General features: G+C 46.4%; 1 protein-coding gene across 7 annotated transcripts in view; it reads right to left on the bottom strand.

Annotated features, from left to right (window-relative positions):
• The window catches only part of MAP4K3 (mitogen-activated protein kinase kinase kinase kinase 3), a 292,615-nt gene that overhangs the window by 1,128 nt on the left and 272,095 nt on the right, over positions 1-19,392 (bottom strand). For all 7 annotated transcript variants that reach the window (XM_040429607.1, XM_040429605.1, XM_040429606.1 and 4 more), the window contains 5 exons: positions 8,417-8,588; positions 8,268-8,336; positions 8,085-8,177; positions 7,541-7,611; positions 3,644-3,699 (listed from right to left, as the gene is read on the bottom strand). In XM_040429607.1, coding sequence (XP_040285541.1) covers positions 3,644-3,699; positions 7,541-7,611; positions 8,085-8,177; positions 8,268-8,336; positions 8,417-8,588 — 461 coding nt within the window. The remainder of the gene's footprint in view (positions 1-3,643; positions 3,700-7,540; positions 7,612-8,084; positions 8,178-8,267; positions 8,337-8,416; positions 8,589-19,392) is intronic.

Below are 19,392 nucleotides of genomic sequence, written 5' to 3' on the forward strand. Positions count from 1 at the left end.
CGATGGTTATGTACGCCGTAGTAGCAACTGTTTAGGACGACTGATGATCTTTATGTGTATGTCTACGTCGGTTACAGACTACGGTAAAGTTTGATTCAACCCCTTTATGCGAAAATGGAAGGATTGTGTAGATCAGGGATCAGCAACCTTCAGCACTGGTGAAACTACCATTCCCAGCATGCACGCTTTCTCAGATAAACTCGGAAATCCCATAAAAATGAATGCAGCATGCTGGGATTTGTACTTTCCCAACAGCTGGAGAGCCGAAGACTGTTGAACCCCAGTTTAGATGGTGCAGGCTCTTTTGAGCAATATCCAGAAATCAATCTACCTTAGGTTCACCTTCAAACATACATTTGCAATGAGTTTACATTACTGTTTTACACTGACTTGAAGGGGATGTGACGCCAATAATTTTTTTTCTCTTAAAAAAAGGCTCAAGGTGGCAAAAAATAAAACGAAACAAAAGTAGTCATACTTCCACCAGTACACTGCCGCTCCCATTTCAATGTATCCACTGGGCTCTGCTTCTTGGTCCCACATGGGAAATGCCCACACAGCCAATTACTGGCCGCAAGGGTGACCTAGATCAGCCAGCACTTGCATAAATGGATCATTTCCTGTGTGTTGAGAGGGACCAGGAAGCAGAGACTAGCGAGTACCCGCAGAGTAGCGTGGGAATGGGAGGAGGTGAATATGACATTATTTTTAAAGGCCACTATGATGATAAAAACAAGAAAAACAGTATCACTATGCACATGCAACAGGATTGCACTAAAACTAAGAGACTGTCCCGGGAAGCACAGGTTTTGGCATGATAAAAGGGCTTAGCCATAAGACTAGGTTCACACCTGAGCGTTTTACAGCGCGTTCCTACCAATGTTTCCCTATGGGCATGGTTCTCACCTGAGCGTTTTACAGCGCGTACGAACGCGCTGTAAAACGCCCTACGCCCCAAGAAGTACAGGAGCTTCTTTGGGGCGTATTGTTGCGCGTAACACCTCTGTTTTTCATTGTACGCCTCTGTAGTCAATAGCAAGAACGTGCGTGCGACGCGCTTTTCAAAAATACAAAAATGCCCCAAAATACGCCTCAAAAACGGCTGTAAACCGCGCTTATCGAATACGCTCAGGTGTGAACCCAGCCTAACAGGATTCATGAGATTCTGCAGCAGATAGACCCATCTGAGCCACCAGCAATCTATTCAACTCCAGCTGCACCTACTGATAACAGTAGCATCTGAATGTCCTGTAGTCATGGTTCTTAAAGAGCAACTATCAGCATACTGCCTGCTTGGGCTGATCATGCTGATTAAAACAATCTCTTTCATTTCAGCGCGTACTGCTGCGGAGCTATCATTACTTTTATGTTTATGCATATTAGTTGGAGCACTGAGGGGCTGGCTGTAGTGCAATCAAGGAAGTGTTGACAGATGTTCCCTGGGCGATGGATAAATTCATTATCATCAAATCAATTTCTCCTCAGTCTTAAGCTACTGGCCAAAAGCTGTAAGGGCTCTTTCAAACGAGCGGATCCCGTGCGTGGAATCCGCTGTGTGAAAGAGAGCCAAGCCCCGTTCCGGACAGCAGAGACACGGAGCATTGACATGATTGATAATGCTCTTTGCCTCTCTGTGACCTTTTTACTACAAAATCACAGTGACAATTTTATCTCACTGTGATTTTGTAGTAAAAAGAATATTATCCATCATGTTAATGCTCCGTGTCTCTGCTGTCCGGAACGGGGCTTGGCTCTCTTTCACGCATCAGATTACCCGCACGGCATCCACTCGTGTGAAAGAGCCCTAAGAGTCTGGAGGCCCCCACACATGTTAAATGGTCAGCTGGTCTCACTGAAATTGGCGAGTTCATCTAATTTGATAAAAATCTGGTTATTTTTTAAAAGGATATAATTTATTAGTTTATAAAGTTGAGTTCAGTCTTTCTTTTGTAGACCAGTCAGTACAGTAAATGGTTGCAGCTGCACCCCCGTGCGCAGTACACTCCCCTCTCCCATTTGATCTCGTCTTGCCTCGTCTTCTGGAGCACAGGCGCTGAGTTTGTGAGCCACATCACAGGTGCCAGAAGACTGTCAATCAAATGGGAGGGCGGAGTGTACTGAGCACCAGGGTGTAGCTGCAGTGGTGCTCCTAGCCCCTCGCTGCTCCAGCTAACTAATTTACATAAATATTAATGTAATTTCTGCAGCGGTACAAGCTAAAAAAAGATATTTTGATCAGAATGATGAACCCTACCAGGATAGCTGCTACTATTGCAATGTAAGTACATGTGACATGTTAGAAATTTGCGCTGAACAGGATAAATTGAGTCAACTGTCCAAACAGTTATAGTACATAGTGCATTGAAATAAGAACTAAGGGGGTCATTTACTAACCAGAAATACGCATATATTAGTCGTATTTCTTTGCGCCGCAATCTGCGACTTTTTCCCACTTACGCCAGGTCTAAAAAAGTGGGTACGGTGTGGGCAGGAAAGTGGACGGGCCGGCAGGCCCATCTCATTCACCATTTTCTACGCCTGGTTTAGGCATAGGAAATGGTCTAAATGAAAGACAGCTAGGAAGATATCTTACATTTAGAAGCGGCAGTGGACCCGCCGACGCCTCTACGTAACTCCGGTGGATCCACTGCCAGCTATAGGGAATATTAAGACCAGCGTCTAAAACACCGGTCTTATTAAATGACCCCCTAAGTCCATCAGGTTCAACCATTTATACATTTATAACATGACTTTTACAAAAGTAGATGTAGGTCGGTTGAACCTGCCAATAGTCTGACTGACAGACTGTTAGACTGGTTGGGACCTTTCATGGGGCATCCAATCACGTCAGATGTATCATGAAGTTTTAATGCTGTTTTTCACCAATCTTTATTGCACAGTTCAAGTCTTGGTGAAACCTGTCAGAGGTCTGATATGGATCTATCTTTAGAAATTTTTTTTTTATGTGGCCTCCTAAAACCCCACCTGACATCAGATATCAGGGGAGAGAATGGTTCTGGCATTTTGGATTTCAGCATGTCCAATCCTTTTGTTCTCTGGAAGGACAGAGGGGCCTGGCAGCAGCATTCTGCCTTTTACAACACATGCATACTCAGTTGAGCCAAGCATATATGTGTATGGGACGATTGGGAGAGGTAGCTGTTGGTTGAATGAGCGTTGGGCCGATATGTTGGTATCATGGTTGCCATACACATGAGACAGAAATACGTTTATAGGCAGCCTTTCACATACTGGCTGTACAGTTGCTCACACTGACCATACATTTTTCAGTGACACCAGGTGAAGGACGAACAATCTTTCACAGACAGATCATTCATGGTATAGATACTGCTCGACATAAACTAAAACCATGGGTGACTTCTTCCCAGACCATAATGGTTCATCAATGGATGGTTCAATGTTGTTGAATTTCATCTGACGGACAGTGATTTAGTTGAAATCATCTGTTTTGATCAACTTTGGACCTATGTGTATGGATACCTGCACTGTGGTCTTTTACCCGTTCTTACTAAGCAACGCTAAAAGCATTAGATTGTTCTGTATAACTATAGTGTGAGCCCAATGTAGAATTCCCTCATGTGGGCGCAACTGCAAGTTACTACAGTGACAGCTACACCATTACCTGTCAGATCCCAGCAGGCGAAATATCCGAGTGTTATCCGAGATTTCCTGTGTTATCTGTGAGGAGAGAGATGCCATATACTTTAATTACTTACAAATGATTTGCTTTACAATCATAGATCCAATGCTTGTTATCGCGCCTTAGAATATGATCAGAGTAGTCAATGAGTATGATCACCCATATCCATGCAGATGTAATCTTATCACTTTACTTGTAAAAAAAAAGACGTTTGCATGTGTATAACAGATATGTTAGGGAAGTATAGTGGTAAACATGGCAAACAGCTGGTTACTACATTTCCATACTGGGTTGTCTTTGTGAGACAACCTCTTTAGGGGACTTCACACCGTGGTTTATGCAGCAGGAATTTTGGCATGGACTTAACATCAAAATTCTGGCAGCTTGGTGTATGCCCACTATTGTTTAAATGTTCAATCGCACCAATAGAGACATGTCCCATCTTGGCACGGTGTCTGGACAGATGCCATTTGAAGCCACGGCGGGTGTCTTCATTCAGTAGAACTAACTAAGAGCAGATCTGTGGCATCTAAAGTGAACAACCGCAGCAGAAGCCACAGTGGGAACATCCGAGTCAGAAGCCCCAGCAGTTTCTGCTGTGGAGTAAGGCTACTTTCACACTAGCGTTCGGGGCTCCGCTTGTGAGCTCCGTTTGAAGGCTCTCACAAGCGGCCCCGAACGCATCTGTACTGCCCCAATGCATTCTGAGTGGATGCGGATCCGCTCAGAATGCATCAGTCTGGAAGCGTTCAGCCTCCGCTCAGCAGGCGGACACCCGAACGCTGCTTGCAGCGTTCTGGTGTCCGCCTGGCCGTGCGGAGGCAAACGGATCCGTCCAGACTTACAATGTAAGTCAATGGGGACGGATCCGTTTGAAGTTGACACAATATGGCTCAATTTTTTAAAACTGATCCGTCCCCCATTGACTTTCAATGTAAAGTCTGGACGGATCCGTCTGAACAACTTTCACACTTAGAATTTTTTCTAAACTATAATGCAGACGGATCCGTTCTGAACGGATCCAAACGTCTGCATTATAGGAGCGGATTCGTCTGTGCAGACACCAGATGGACCCGCTCTGAACGCAAGTGTGAAAGTAGCCTAAACTGAAGGATTTTGACAGCGTCAACATCCGCCATGCGAACATAGCCTTTGAGTGAGATATGTCAGTTTAATCTACTACTGATTTTCATGTTGTTGTACAATTGGAAACAATTCTAATAATGTTTACACAACATAGAAAATCATAGAAGAAAGATCCCACTCTACAGCAATTAATACACAAATTCCTAAAAGTGGTTGCCTGACCACCAGGATAAAACTAAAGGGGGTCTCTGTGATTTTTATATTGATGGCCAATCCCTAGGACAGGCCCCGCTGACCAGCTGTTTCAGAGTAGCTCCGTCCATCGTGTAGTGAATGGAGATACTGCAATGCTGCTCCCATTCACTAAGTCCACTACACAATCAATGGCGCTCTATAGTTCCTGCACCAGAGCTACTCCCAAACAGCAGATCGGCAGGGGTACATGATGCTAGACCCCCACCGAAGCCTGTACACAGGGAATTCCTTACAATTATGACAGCAATTGTCACACTGTCTCATTATAATTTAAAGATGGAATAAGAGTATGTGTTAGGCGGGCACTCTAACATAAAGCACACATTTATTCTAAGAAATAAAATATCAGGTATATAAAATCAATAAAATAAATGTATCAATAATATCAATTGATTCACAATCACCACAATGGGGCAACTACTGCGTGTTGCTATAGGAGTCCGTATTGCAAATTTAGGATCTCTTTCACCAGATAATACTTGTAGTTCCTTGTGAGGCTTGATGTTATATCCTCAGCATAATCAACAATATTCGACAGAAATAATCGACAAGGTAATTGCAGTTATTATTGCCTATATGGCCAAGGAGGCTGATCCTAGGTTAACAGACAACAGTCGCAATAAACTGTGTATGATGATGTTACTTTTGAATATATTCAAGTACAGTCCGAAAGTTCATATTATCGGTATTGACAGTATTTTGTCGAATTGTAGCTGACGGTAGTCTCGGCTATTCAGCCGCTTACCTCCTTCCAAGGATTATTCAGGTGTCTCCGGAGACTACCGTCAGCTACAATTCGACAAAATACTGTCAATACCGATAATATGAACTTTCGGACTGAACTTGAATATATTCAAAAGTAACATCATCATACACAGTTTATTGCGACTGTTGTCTGTTAACCTAGGATCAGCCTCCTTGGCCATATAGGCAATAATAACTGCGATTACCTTGTCGATTATTTCTGTCGAATATTGTTGATTATGCTGAGGATATAACATCAAGCCTCACAAGGAACTACAACTATTATCTGGTGAAAGAGATCCTAAATTTGCAATACGGACTCTTATAGCAACACGCAGTAGTTGCCCCATTGTGGTGATTGTGAATCAACTGTTTTTATTATAATTTAAAGATGACCTGTCAGCTGTCCTGTTTTAGTAAATACTTGTATTTTCCATGCGTTAAGAATTCTAGTGCATCTTTTCTCCCATGGTTATGCTCCATTATTCTCTCTAGAAATGTATGAATGAATTAGCAACATATCAGGAGATCTGACAGATTCTCTTCAAGGGCTCATTCAGACAAAACACGGATACCGGCCGTGTGTGTTTGCAAAATGCCAGCCCCATGTTAGAAATGCCTATCCCTGTCCGCAACTGTGGACAAGAATAGGACATGCTCTATCTTTTTTGCGGGGCTGCGGAACGGAAGTGCAGATGCGGACAGCACACGGTGGCCCCACTGAAATGCGGAACAGATGCGGACACATAAATACGGTCATCTGAATGAGCCCTAAAAATGATTTTTTGGGAGTATATGTGCAGTGTACCTAACTTTTAGGCCCCTTTCACACGGGTGAGTTTTCCGCGCGGGTGCAATGCGTGAGTTCAACGCATTGCACCCGAACTGAATCAGGACCCATTCATTTCTATGGGGCTGTTCACATGAGCGGTGATTTTCATGCATCACTTGTGCGTTGCGTGAAAATCGCAGCATGCTCTATTTTGTGCGTTTTTCACGCAACGCAGGCCCCATAGAAGTGAATGGGGCTGCATGAAAATCGCAAGCATCCGCAAGCAAGTGCGGATGCGGTGCGATTTTCACGCACGGTTGCTAGGAGACGATCGGGATGGGGACCCGATCATTATTATTATAACATGGTTATAAGGGAAAATAATAGCATTCTGAATACAGAATGCATAGTAAAATAGCGCTGGAGGGGTTAAAAAATTTTTTTTTAACTCACCTTAATCCACTTGCTCGCGCAGCCCGGCATCTCTTCTGTCTTCATCTTAGCTGTGTGCAGGAAAAGGACCTGTGGTGACGTCACTCCGGTCATCACATGATCCATCACCATGGTAAAAGCTCAAGTGACGGACCATGTGATGACCGGAGTGACGTCACCACAGGTCCTTTTCCTGCACACAGCTAAGATGAAGACAGAAGAGATGCCGGGCTGCGCAAGCAAGTGGAATAAGGTGAGTTAAATTATTTTTTATTTTTTTTAACCCCTCCAGCCCTATTGTACTATACCATGTTATAAGGGAAAATAATACAATCTACAGAACACCTATCCCAAGCCCGAACTTCTGAGAAGAAGTTCGGGTTTGGGTACCAAACATGCCGATTTTTCTCACGCGCGTGCAAAACGCATTACAATGTTTTGCACTCGCACGGAAAAATCGCGCATGTTCCCGCAATGCACCCGGACCTTTTCCCGCAACGGCCGTCTGAAAGAGGCCTTAGTCTCATGTCACCAGATCAAGCATAGTTGCTAAAGATTGTGGACACATTTTTGCTTTGTGACTCATTTACCTCATTTGATCGGAAGCTTCTTCCTTGCATACCGTGCTTCCAAAAAGCAAGCACACTGTCTTGTAGGCAAACTAGAAGACAAGTCATAATGGTAATAAGCGGGCAATGAAAATGAGAAAAATACTAAACAGAAAACCTTATCGATAGTGTAGCACATAGAAATATTGCCTGTTATTCATCAATGGCAGCCTAAGACAGCAGCTACAGAAGACCGTGGGCGGTGTGCTTCTATTGTTAATGCATTTGAAATCATCTGAGTGTACTGAAGTCCTCATCAACTAATCAGTATCACTGCCACAAGATGGACACGGGGGGGACACGTGACTGTGCTGTCCATCATACAAACTGGAGCAAAGTGAGAACATCTATTTTTTCAGTGCATTATATACCAAAAAGAAGTGTCTGGTATGTGAAGAGATATAGGTAGAGCTAATATTTTTTGGCACTGCTGAATTCTGCTGTACGTATATCTAAAAGAGCAAGTAACAAGAGCCACTATTATGACACTAGGAAATGGGGGGTGAAAACAGCATTGCTATCTTACCTATAGACTCAATCTGAAAGTCAAACGTCAGCTCTGAAGACAACTTGCGGCTGGATTTTAACCTTCCTTGAAGATTGACTATTTTTATACAACCTTCAAAAGGAAAAAAAGAAAGAAAGTGAATTTCATATGACTGCATAAACAAGCAAGAAACAATAACCACATGCGGTATTATAGACTTACGATCCAGGCACACTAGAATGGTATCCCTCTCCAGCTGTGTGACATGGACGACGTCTGTCTGTGGGGTGTCTGTAATGACAACAGCAACAATGTAACACAGATCACAAACTTTAAAGAGGAAATTCTGATTTTAACATTGAGCTACTTGCCTGTTTCTGTAAACCATGAAGAGGTGGAGTTGGGATTCACCGTCTCAAACTTCACAACCTGGTTAAAATCTGTGCCCTTGCTGACGTTCACGCACACTAAGGGGTATTCCTGTTCAGGCACCACCAGCATCTCCAACATCACGAGTGGGCATGGTAATGGGAAATCTATATGCTGGGTGGAAAAAAAACAACTGTCATTTTACATAGGTATACATGGATATCATTTAATGACTGAGGGTCATATTTTGTATGTAGAAAAACCAGGATTTTGCTTTTCCTCTTTTCTTAACAAATCTAGAACCAGCCCTGTATCCCACATGAATCCAGAGATCTCCCCATTTATTGCTCCAACTGTTCTGCTAGATTTATTTCAGGCTTGGAGCTTAGGGCATGTGTCCTTTCTGCTGCAGCTCTATCCCTATCACAGCTTAGGGCATGTGTCCTTTCTGCTGCAGCTCTATCCCTATCACAGCTTAGGGCATGTGTCCTTTCTGCTGCCGCTCTATCCCTATCACAGTTTAGGGCATGTGTCCTTTCTGCTGCAGCTCTATCCCTAGCACAGCTTAGGGCATGTGTCCTTTCTGCTGCAGCTCTATCCCTATCACAGCTTAGGGCATGTGTCCTTTCTGCTGCAGCTCTATCCCTATCACAGCTTAGGGCATGTGTCCTTTCTGCTGCAGCTCTATCCCTATCACAGCTTAGGGCATGTGTCCTTTCTGCTGCAGCTCTATCCTATCACAGCTTAGGGCATGTGTCCTTTCTGCTGCAGCTCTATCCCTATCACAGCTTAGGGCATGTGTCCTTTCTGCTGCAGCTCTATCCCTATCACAGCTTAGGGCATGTGTCCTTTCTGCTGCAGCTCTATCCCTATCACAGCTTAGGGCATGTGTCCTTTCTGCTGCAGCTCTATCCTATCACAGCTTAGGGCATGTGTCCTTTCTGCTGCAGCTCTATCCCTATCACAGCTTAGGGCATGTGTCCTTTCTGCTGCAGCTCTTTCCCTGTAACTACCACAGCTGAAGATTTAAACTGTGCGTGTGCAGACCCCTCAGTGAGGTGGACAAAGAAATAAGAAAAAGAACAAATAGCAACTGGCGCTATACAGACATATTTTATTGAATAGCTCAGAGGCTATACTACATTTTTTTATCACATACAATTACAAAAGTATTCAGATCCAGGTGCTGGTTTGAAAAATATTTTTCATTGCACAGCCCCTTTAGGGTGGCTACAGACACTCATCTGCTGGTAATCGGTTATCTGTGGACTACCATTCCCCATAATGTCTATGGCCAACTTTAGTAATCATATGCCATAATCGTAAGGAGGGATGTCAGATGTGGGTCAGAAATATGTGCATTGGGGGCCAATATTGCTGATTTACATACTGGTTTCACAGAGTGCAAAAGTATACGTGGACTACGTGGACATGTTTAGTATACTGCCATCTGGACACTGAAAATCTACAAAAGTACATTTACTATGTATGCGCATCGCATTTTACTAAACTCCATTCACCTGTAGCAGAAAAAATAAGCACAGATCTGGCGGGCAAGTTGTGGTTTTTCAAATCTGCAGCATGCCCTATCTGCCGCTTCAGAGCAGCAGATTTTAGGACATTTCCATATCAGAACATGGCCTTAGGGTCCTGTTCTTTTGATTGCCTGGCTCGCGGGCTGTACTAGGATTCTGTCAAATTACAATACGCACAATTAGCAAACACGGTATGTGAGCGGACTCTAATGTAACCTCAACTCTGCACCTCTTCACTTGCAGCCATTTAGGCTTTCAGATCTGTCAAGTGCCTTCAGATTTAGGATAATAACACTGAACGTGTTTTGCGGTTTGCATTTTACTGTTATTTAAATGAATGTAGTACTTCAATAACATGGCCACTGAGAACTTCCATGGTTGATCCTGTTGTATTCTTATATGTACAAAACTGAATGGAAATTCTCTCTTAGGCCTCTTGGAATTCTGAGATTCCACTGCTGATTTTCTTTTTACAGTAAACAAGTGTATATGCAATTATCTAATAAACACATATTAGCCTATAAGGCATGGACTCCAAAAGACCTCGTAGGGTGTCCTGTGACACCAAGATGCAAATCCTGCCATATCTTAGGGTCCATTCACACGTCCGTAACGCGTTTTGCGGATCCACAAAACACGGAAACGGCAATGTGCGTCCGCATTTTACGGACCGCACATCGCCAGCACTAATAGAATATGCCTATTCTTGTCCGCAATTGCGGACAAGAATAGGACATGTTCTATTTTTTTCGGGAACGGAAATGTGGACCCGGAAGTGCAGGTCCGCATTTCCGGAGCCCGGCCGCACATCGTGCATCCCCATAGAGATGAATGGGTCCGCAATTGCGGACGTGTGAATGGGGCCTTATACTGAAAGTTGTGCAGAGAGGCCTCCATGTATTGGAATTGTCCCACCACTAGGGCTGAAACGATTACTCGATTGAATCGAGTAATTCTACACAAAAAAAATCATCGATGCAAATTTTTTGCATCGAGGATTCGTTTGTGTCATGTGACCACGGAGCAGGAGTGAAGCGCTTGCTATTACTTACCGCTCCGTGGTCACCCGCCAGCCCGTACCGCGCTGCACTGGATCCTGACACATCCTCAGGTCATGGTGCACGTAAGCGCGCACTATGACCCGACGCTATGTGACGTCAGGATCTAGTGCAGCGCGCGGAGAAGAGGAAGGAGCTGCGGAGTGGCGCCCCTACAGGAAAGGTAAGTATTTTATTTCACTGGCGCTGGGGACATGGCACTGAAGGGGGACAGCCGGCAATGGATGGCATGGAGGGGCAGATGGGAGTGGGGGGCATGGAGGGGCTGATCTGATGGCACTGGGGGACATGGAGGGGCTGATCTGATGGCACTGGGGGACATGGAGGGGCTGATCTGATGGCACTGGGGGACATGGAGGGGCTGATCTGATGGCACTGGGGGACATGGAAATGGATGGCATGGAGGGGCTGATGGCACTGGGGGAGTGGAGCTGAAGGCACTGGGGTGGGGGAGAGCTGAAGGCACTGAAGAACGGAGCTGATGGCACTGGGGTGGGGAGGAGCTGATGGCACTGGGGGGATAGTGGAGCTGATGGCACTGGGGGAACTGATGCACTTAGGCTGATCGCACAGGGGGGAACGAAGGGTGTTGGGGATTGATGGCAGGGGGGGGGGGATCGTGCGGCCCCATAGAAATGAATAGGTCCACAATTCCATTCCGCAAAATGCGGAACGAAATTGCGGACGTGTGAATGGGGCCTTATACTGAAAGTTGTGCAGAGAGGCCTCCATGTATTGGAATTGTCCCACCACTAGGGCTGAAACGATTACTCGATTTAATCGAGTAATTCTACACAAAGAAATCATTGATGCAAATTTTTTGCATCGAGGATTCGTTTGTGTCATGTGACCACAGAGCGGGAGTGAAGCGCTTGCTATTACTTACCGCTCCGTGGTCACCCGCCAGCCCGTACCGCGCTGCACTGGATCCTGACACATCCTCAGGTAATGGTGCACGTAAGCGCGCACTATGACCCGACGCTATGTGACGTCAGGATCTAGTGCAGCGCGCGGAGAAGAGGAAGGAGCTGTGGAGTGGCGCCCCTACAGGAAAGGTAAGTATTTTATTTCACTGGCGCTGGGGACATGGCACTGAAGGGGGACAGCCGGCAATGGATGGCATGGAGGGGCAGATGGGAGTGGGGGACATGGAGGGGCTGATCTGATGGCACTGGGGGACATGGAGGGGCTGATCTGATGGCACTGGGGGACATGGAGGGGCTGATCTGATGGCACTGGGGGACATGGAGGGGCTGATCTGATGGCACTGGGGGACATGGAGGGGCTGATCTGATGGCACTGGGGGACATGGAGGGGCTGAGCTGAAGGCACTGGGGGACATGGAGGGGCTGAGCTGATGGCACTGGGGGACATGGCAATGGATGGCATGGAGGGGCTGATGGCACTGGGGGAGTGGAGCTGAAGGCACTGGGGTGGGGGAGAGCTGAAGGCACTGGAGAACGGAGCTGATGGCACTGGGGTGGGGGGAGCTGATGGCACTGGGGGGATAGTGGAGCTGATGGCACTGGGGGAACTGATGCACTTAGGCTGATCGCACAGGGGGGAACGAAGGGTGTTGGGGATTGATGGCAGGGGGTCTGATGAGTTTTTATAAAGGAAAACCATCTATTAATTTTTTCTTATTAGATTACTCGATTAATCGTAAAAAATAATCAATAGAATACTCGATAACTAAAATAATCGTTTACTGCAGCCCTACCCACCACATCCCACAGATGATCATAGATCCGAAGTCGATTAGTTAAAAAACTTTGTTTGTAATGCTGTTTCCGCACAGCATTAAAAAGTATGGGCTCCGTGTAGCAAAACTTCATCTCGTGAGTTGCGTGAGATTTCAGTGAATGACTGAACATTTAAAAAAAATAGGAATCTGAAGTCGGCTTCGATACCGGCTGGTACCAAAGCCCACTTCGGTTTCCTATTTTACTTATTTTTTTTTTTTATACGCAGATAGGAATACCGAAGTCATTCACCAAAGTCTCGCGCAATTTCGGCTGAGACAAAGTTTTGCTACACGGAGCTCATCAATTTCAATGCTGTATGAAACAGCATTACATTTTTTAAGGAATCGACTTCGGATCTATGATCCGAAGCTTGATTCACTCAAGCCTACCTGTCAGCACAAAATGCAGTGTGATCTGAAAGCAGCATTTTATAGAGCAGGAGAAGCTGAGCAGACTGATGTATATTTTTATAGGAAAAGATTCAGTACAACCTGTAATTTTATACATTTATATCTTTGGTTTTTTCCACTTCCTGTGAACAGCTACCGGTACAGGAGGAGGTGTTATCAGTGACTGACAGCTATCTCTGTATTCACGCTTATACCCACAATGCTACCAATCACTGATAACTCCCTCCCTTCTATACAGATAGCTTTTCACACAGAGCGAATAAAACAAAGATATAAATGTAAAAATTACAGGTTTTACTGTACTTTACTCTTTTCCTACAAAAATATACATGTATCCGCTCAGTTTCTCCTGCTCTATAACATGGTGCTTTCAGATTCCACTGCATTTTGTTGTGACAGGTCCTCTTTAAAAAGAACCCGTCACCATGAAAATGCTATCCAATCTACTGACATTATTTTAAAGAGCAGGAGAAGCTGAGCAGATTGATATATAATTTTGTAGTAAAAGATTCAGCAAAACTTAAAAGGGTTGTCTGGATTCAGAGCTGAACCTGGACATATCCCTATCTTCACCCCTCCAGCCCCCCTGATATCAGTATTAGAGCATTTCATGCTCCGATGCAGGCCAAGGGCTTTTTTGCTTACTTTAGTACACTGCTGGGCAGAGGCTTCCACCAGGCAGTGAATGTTGCCGGTGACATCACCGGCTCTGATGGGCAGGCTTTAGCGCTGCCCTAGTCGTTTTACAGGCTTGGGTAGCACTAAAGCCTGCCTATTAGTGCTAGTGATGTCACCGTGCTCATTGTTGGGCAGAAGTCTCCGCCTAGCAGTCCCTATGGAAAGCCCGGTACGTCACTGGATCTCCAGAAAATGCCTTTGCCCTGCACAATTCAGCACAGGGCAAAAGAGAACATCAGAACATGAAATGCTCCGATGCTCATATCAGGGGGGACGGAGGGGTGAAAGGGATATGCCCAGGTTCAGATCTGAACCTGGACAACCCCTTTACCATTAAAATTGCTGCTCGGGTGAAATTCCCAAGATCACTGACTTGTCACAAACCAATAGTGACAGGCCCTTGAATTTCTGCTGCTTCCCAAGCAAACCACATCAGCTGAAGAAGTCTTACAAGTAGTGTTGGGCAAGCATGCTCGGCCGAACAGCTTTTCACTCGAGCATCGCGATGCTCGGCACATCGCGGTGTTCGGCCAAACACCCCGTGTGCTCAAGATGCTTGAGTCTCCTTCCCGCAAGTTTGTTGGCTGCTACGCAGCCAATAAACGTGTGGGGGAGTACTGCCATTCACTGTAATGCCGTAGCCATGTTGGTTACTGGCATTACAGTGATTGGCTGGCCAGAACGCGTATTTGGGTGCTATATAGCACCCGATGACACGTGGTTCGGCTCAGACTTAGTCAGGGTGAGCTGCAGCAGAAGATACAGATAGTGTAGGGAGAGGAATTGTACTTTTTTTTAGGGAGTTTTGAGTGTTGAAAGGTGTTAGAGACCCAACAGTCCTTTTAAGGACTATTGTTTTATCTGGCTGCGAAATATATTAGCCCAATGTGCGAAAAATTGCGTGCGATTGTTTGGCTGCTGGTGATAGCAGCAACATTACCTGCACTACATCTCCTGCATAACGTTAGCCGCTGGTGACAGCAGCGACATTACCTGCGCTACCAGGTGGTCGGTTGGATTTCAGCAGATAAGGCCTCACGTCGGTTAATCACCACCCTGTCTTCCAGAAAGTCCAGTCTCAGTAGCCAGTCTGGTCAACAAAATCCTCACCCTTATCCTCTTTCCTCCCACCATGGAGAGTCTTGCTAAACAAGCGATTCCACACTCGGATATTCCGAGGAGCTCTTTTCATCGCCATTTCTTTGATTTGGGCCTTTCGCCAAGCCCGCTTGAAGAGGGACATGAGGAGATCGTGTGTACTGATGCTCAAACTCTTGACCATTCACAGACACAAGAAGATGGTGGATGATGATGATGAGACACAGTTGCCAATAAGTCAACGGCAATTAGTGTCTCAAGGAGGTTGATGATGAGGATGAGACACAGTTGTCAATAAGTGAGGTTGTTGTTAGGTCAACAAGTCAGTAGGATGACCAGAGTGAGGAAGTGGAAGAGGAGGTGGTGGACGATAAAATCACTGATCCAACCTGAGAAGGTGGCAAGCCGAGAGAGGACAGCAGTACAGAGGGGGAGGGATCCACAGCACCGCAACAGGCTGGAAGAGGCAGTGGGGTGGCAAAATCGAGAAGGCGGGCCACACCAAACAGGCGTGCAACTGTTCCCCGGAGCACCCCTTGTGGCAATCTCCCTTGCCAAGGGGTAGGTGTTACGCAGTCTGGCGCTTTTTTGAGGAAAGCGCGGACGATAAAAGAATTGTCATTTGCAACCTGTGTCGTACCAAAATGAGCAGGGGCGTGAACACTAGCAACCTCACCACCACCAGCATGATCTGCCACATGGCATCAAAGCACCCTAATAGGTGGGCCAAACGCCTGGGTCCACAATCAGTGTCTGCAGGTCACACCACTGCCTCCTCTTCCCCTGTGTTACGTGCTGGCCAATCCCCTGTCCAAGACGCAGGCCCGGATGCCTCCCGCCCTTCACCTGGACCTTCGCAAGCACCATCAGCTAGCACATCCACTTCTGTGTCCCAGCGCAGCGTACAGACTTTCATAACCCAGGCCTTTTAACGAAAGCACAAATACCCAGCCACAGGCCATAGCACTAAATGCGCACCTTTCCAAATTGCTGGCCCTGGAAATGTTGCCATTTAGGCTTGTGAACACTGAGGCTTTCCGCAGCCTGATGGCGGCGGCCGTCCCTCGTTACTCAGTCCTCAGCTGCCACTATTTTTCCCGATGAGCCATCCCCGCCTTACACCAGCATGTGTCCTGTATCATCACATGTGCTCTGACCAACGCAGTTATTGGGAAGGTCCACTTAACGACTGACACATAGACAAGTGCTTGTGGCCAGGGACGCTACATTTCTCTGACGGCACACTGGGTGAACGTTGTGGAGGCCGGGAGCGAGTGGTACCCTGGGATGGCACAGGTGCTACAGACGCCAAGGATTTCGGGCCTTACTTCCATCAGGATTTCCGCCACTACCTACATTAGTGGCTGCAACCCCCCCTTCTCCTCCTCCACTTTCACCTCTGAATTATCATCTTGCAGCACCAGTCAGTAGCTGGAAGCAGTGTAGCACTGCAGTCGGGAAGCGGCAACAGGCCGTGCTGAAACTAATATGTATTTAGGTGACAAACAGCACACCGCCGCAGAGCTGTGGCAGGGTATAAGGGACCAGACTGAGCTGTGGCTCTCGCCACTCAACCTACAACCAGGCATGGTTGTGTCTGATAATGGCCTTAACTTGGTGGCGGCTTTGGAGCTTGGCAAGCTCACACACATACCATGCCTAGCCCACGTGTTCAACTTAGTGGTTCGGCGGTTTCTCAAAATCTACCCCAATTTGCCTGAGCTACAGGTGAATGTGCGCCGCGTGTGCGCCCATTTCCAAAAGTCATCTACAGCTGTCGCCGGTCTGGCAACACTGCAGCAGCGCTTGCAATTGCCAGCTCACCGACTGTTGTGCGACGTGAGCACACGCTGGAACTCCACGTTCCACATGTTGGCCAGGCTCTGTGAGCAGCAGAGGGCAGTAGTGGAATACCAGCTGCAACACGGTCGTCGCCTTTCCAGTCAGCTTCCGCTCTTCACAAGCGACGAGTGGGCATGGATGTCTGACCACTGTGAGGTTTTACGCAACTTTGAGGAATCAACACAGATGGTGAGTGGCGATGCCGCTATTATCAGCGTAACCATCCCACTTCTGGGTCTACTGAAATGCTCGCTGCTCACAATGAAGGAGGACGCTTTGCATGTGGAAGAGGTGGAAATGGAGGAAGACAGTACACAGGGTGATAGCTAGACCACCCTCCGTTCGTCTTCTCAGCGCGAATTGGATGATGATGAGGAGGAGCAGGAGACTGTTGCCTCCGCTACAGAGGGTAGTACCCACAGCAGGTTTATTCCATCTGTTCAGCGTGGATGGGCCGAAGAGGATGAGGAGATTGAGAGTCATCCTCCTGATAAGGACAGCGAAGTCTTGTCTATTAGGACTCTGGCACACATGGCTGACTTTATGTTATGTTGCCTTTCCCGTGACCCTCGCGTTATACGCATTTTGGCCAACACCGATTACTGGTTGTTCACCCTTCTCGACCCCCGCTACAAAGAGAACTTCTCATCTCTCTTTCCAGTGGTGGAGAGGACTAGCAAAATGGTGCAATACCAGAAGGTCCTTGTGGAAAAATTGCTCCAAAAATTTCCAACTGACAACGCTGGCAGCAGAGTACGTAGTTCCTTGGGCAACCGAGGAGGGGGACACACAGCAGTTCCAACAGAGGCAAGGCAACACTCTCCAAGGCCTGGGACAGTTTCATGCCACCCCGCCAGCACCCTCACCCTGATGCGCCGCCTAGTGTCACAAGGAGAGAAAAGTTTTGGAAGATGGTGAAGGAGTACGTAGCAGACTGTGTCAGCGTCCTTAATGATCCCTCTGTGACTTACAACTATTGGGTGTCCAAGCTGGACACGTGGCACGAACTGGCGCTCAACGCCTTGTAGGTTCTGGCTTGCCCTGCCGCCAGCGTTTTGTCAGAGCGGTTATTTAGTTCTGCTGGGGGCATAATAACTAATAAGCGCATCCAACTGTCAACTGAAAATGCTGACAGGTTGACTCTTATCAAAATGAACAAAGCCTGAATTGCCCCTGACTTCTCTTCTCCACCAGAGGAAAGCATCTGAACATAAAGGCACTTTAAATGTGGCTTTTATAGTGTATTGAATACACTGTATTCCCATGCAGCCCTTCCACCACAAAAAAGGGTATATGGTTCAATCTTCCTTTTCTCGTCCTCCTCCATCATATCAACATGCTTAGGCTGCCCTTGCTACTAATGTTTTAGAGGGTCAGCTCAGCAGCAGACGCTCACCCCTAATGTTTTAGAGAGTCACCAGCAAGCCCTCGCCCACAATGTTTTAGATGGTCAGCTCAGCAGCAGGCTCTCGCCCCTAATGTTTTAAACCAACAGCTCAGCAGTAGACCCTCACCCCTAATTTTTTAGATTGTCAGACCAGCAGCAGGCCCTCGCCCCTAATGTTTTAGAGGCTCACCAGCAGGCCCTTGCTCCTAATGTTTTTGAGGGTCACCAGCGGACCAGCAATCATAATTTTTCAAGGGTGTGTATGATGCTCTCCTTTATGTGTAACAAAGGGTATATTGGAGTGCCGATTCCTTGTAATGTTTGGCAGCCCTTTCACTTAGTGCATAGGCTTTATGAGTGTAGGAGTCCCACTACCTGAACTATTGTACCACAATGTGAATGAGGCCCTCCTTTATGCGATATACAGGTTATATCGGAGTGCCTCTTCCTTGTAATTTTTGGCAGCACTTGCACTTTATATACAAGTAAATATACAGGAAAGAATGTTTCTTAACTATTTTTCCTCTAAAATTGATTTTATCTTCGGTTTGGTGCGTATTATTGTCAGTCTGTAAAAGTGGTGTACTACTCGGACAACATCGTTCCCAGCAGCGATCTGGGAGTCCAAGATTCATCCAGATATCTTCCCCATGCTGTTCCCGAACCATTTCAGTGGTGTTTCCATCAGTTTCTGACCTTTTCCTATGAACCAGACACCCTCCCCTCTTCAAAACAGGGGGTGCCTGGTTTAATGCTCGGGTTCTCCCTTTGACTTCCAATGTGCACCCGAGCATCCCAAAGTGTTCTACTCGAGCACCCGAGCACTTTGGTGCTCGATCAACACTACTTACAAGATCACAACATGGGATAAATATCCACCCCACCCAGTTTTTAAGTATAAAAACCTAGCAGCCATTGAGAAGTGTAGTAGTACAAAGCCAGAAATGCACAGTGTTCTAAGCAAATCACAGACCAGGGGCCAGCAACCTCCAGCACTCCGACTATTAAGAAACTCCAACTCTCAGCATGCTTCATTCATTTCTATGGGAGTTCCTCAGACAGCCAAATGGTGTCCATACTGGGTAGTTTCACAACAGCTGGAAGTTGCTGCTCCTCCCCAAGACAATTAAAAATCCTACGATAAACCTATTCTCTTTTACTATATATATGATAAAAAAAGAAAACTTCACGGCACTTCCAAAATAAAAAAATGTGCGTTTATTCA

This window comes from Bufo bufo, chromosome 4, assembly GCF_905171765.1.
Source record: "Bufo bufo chromosome 4, aBufBuf1.1, whole genome shotgun sequence".
NCBI lineage: Eukaryota > Metazoa > Chordata > Amphibia > Anura > Bufonidae > Bufo > Bufo bufo.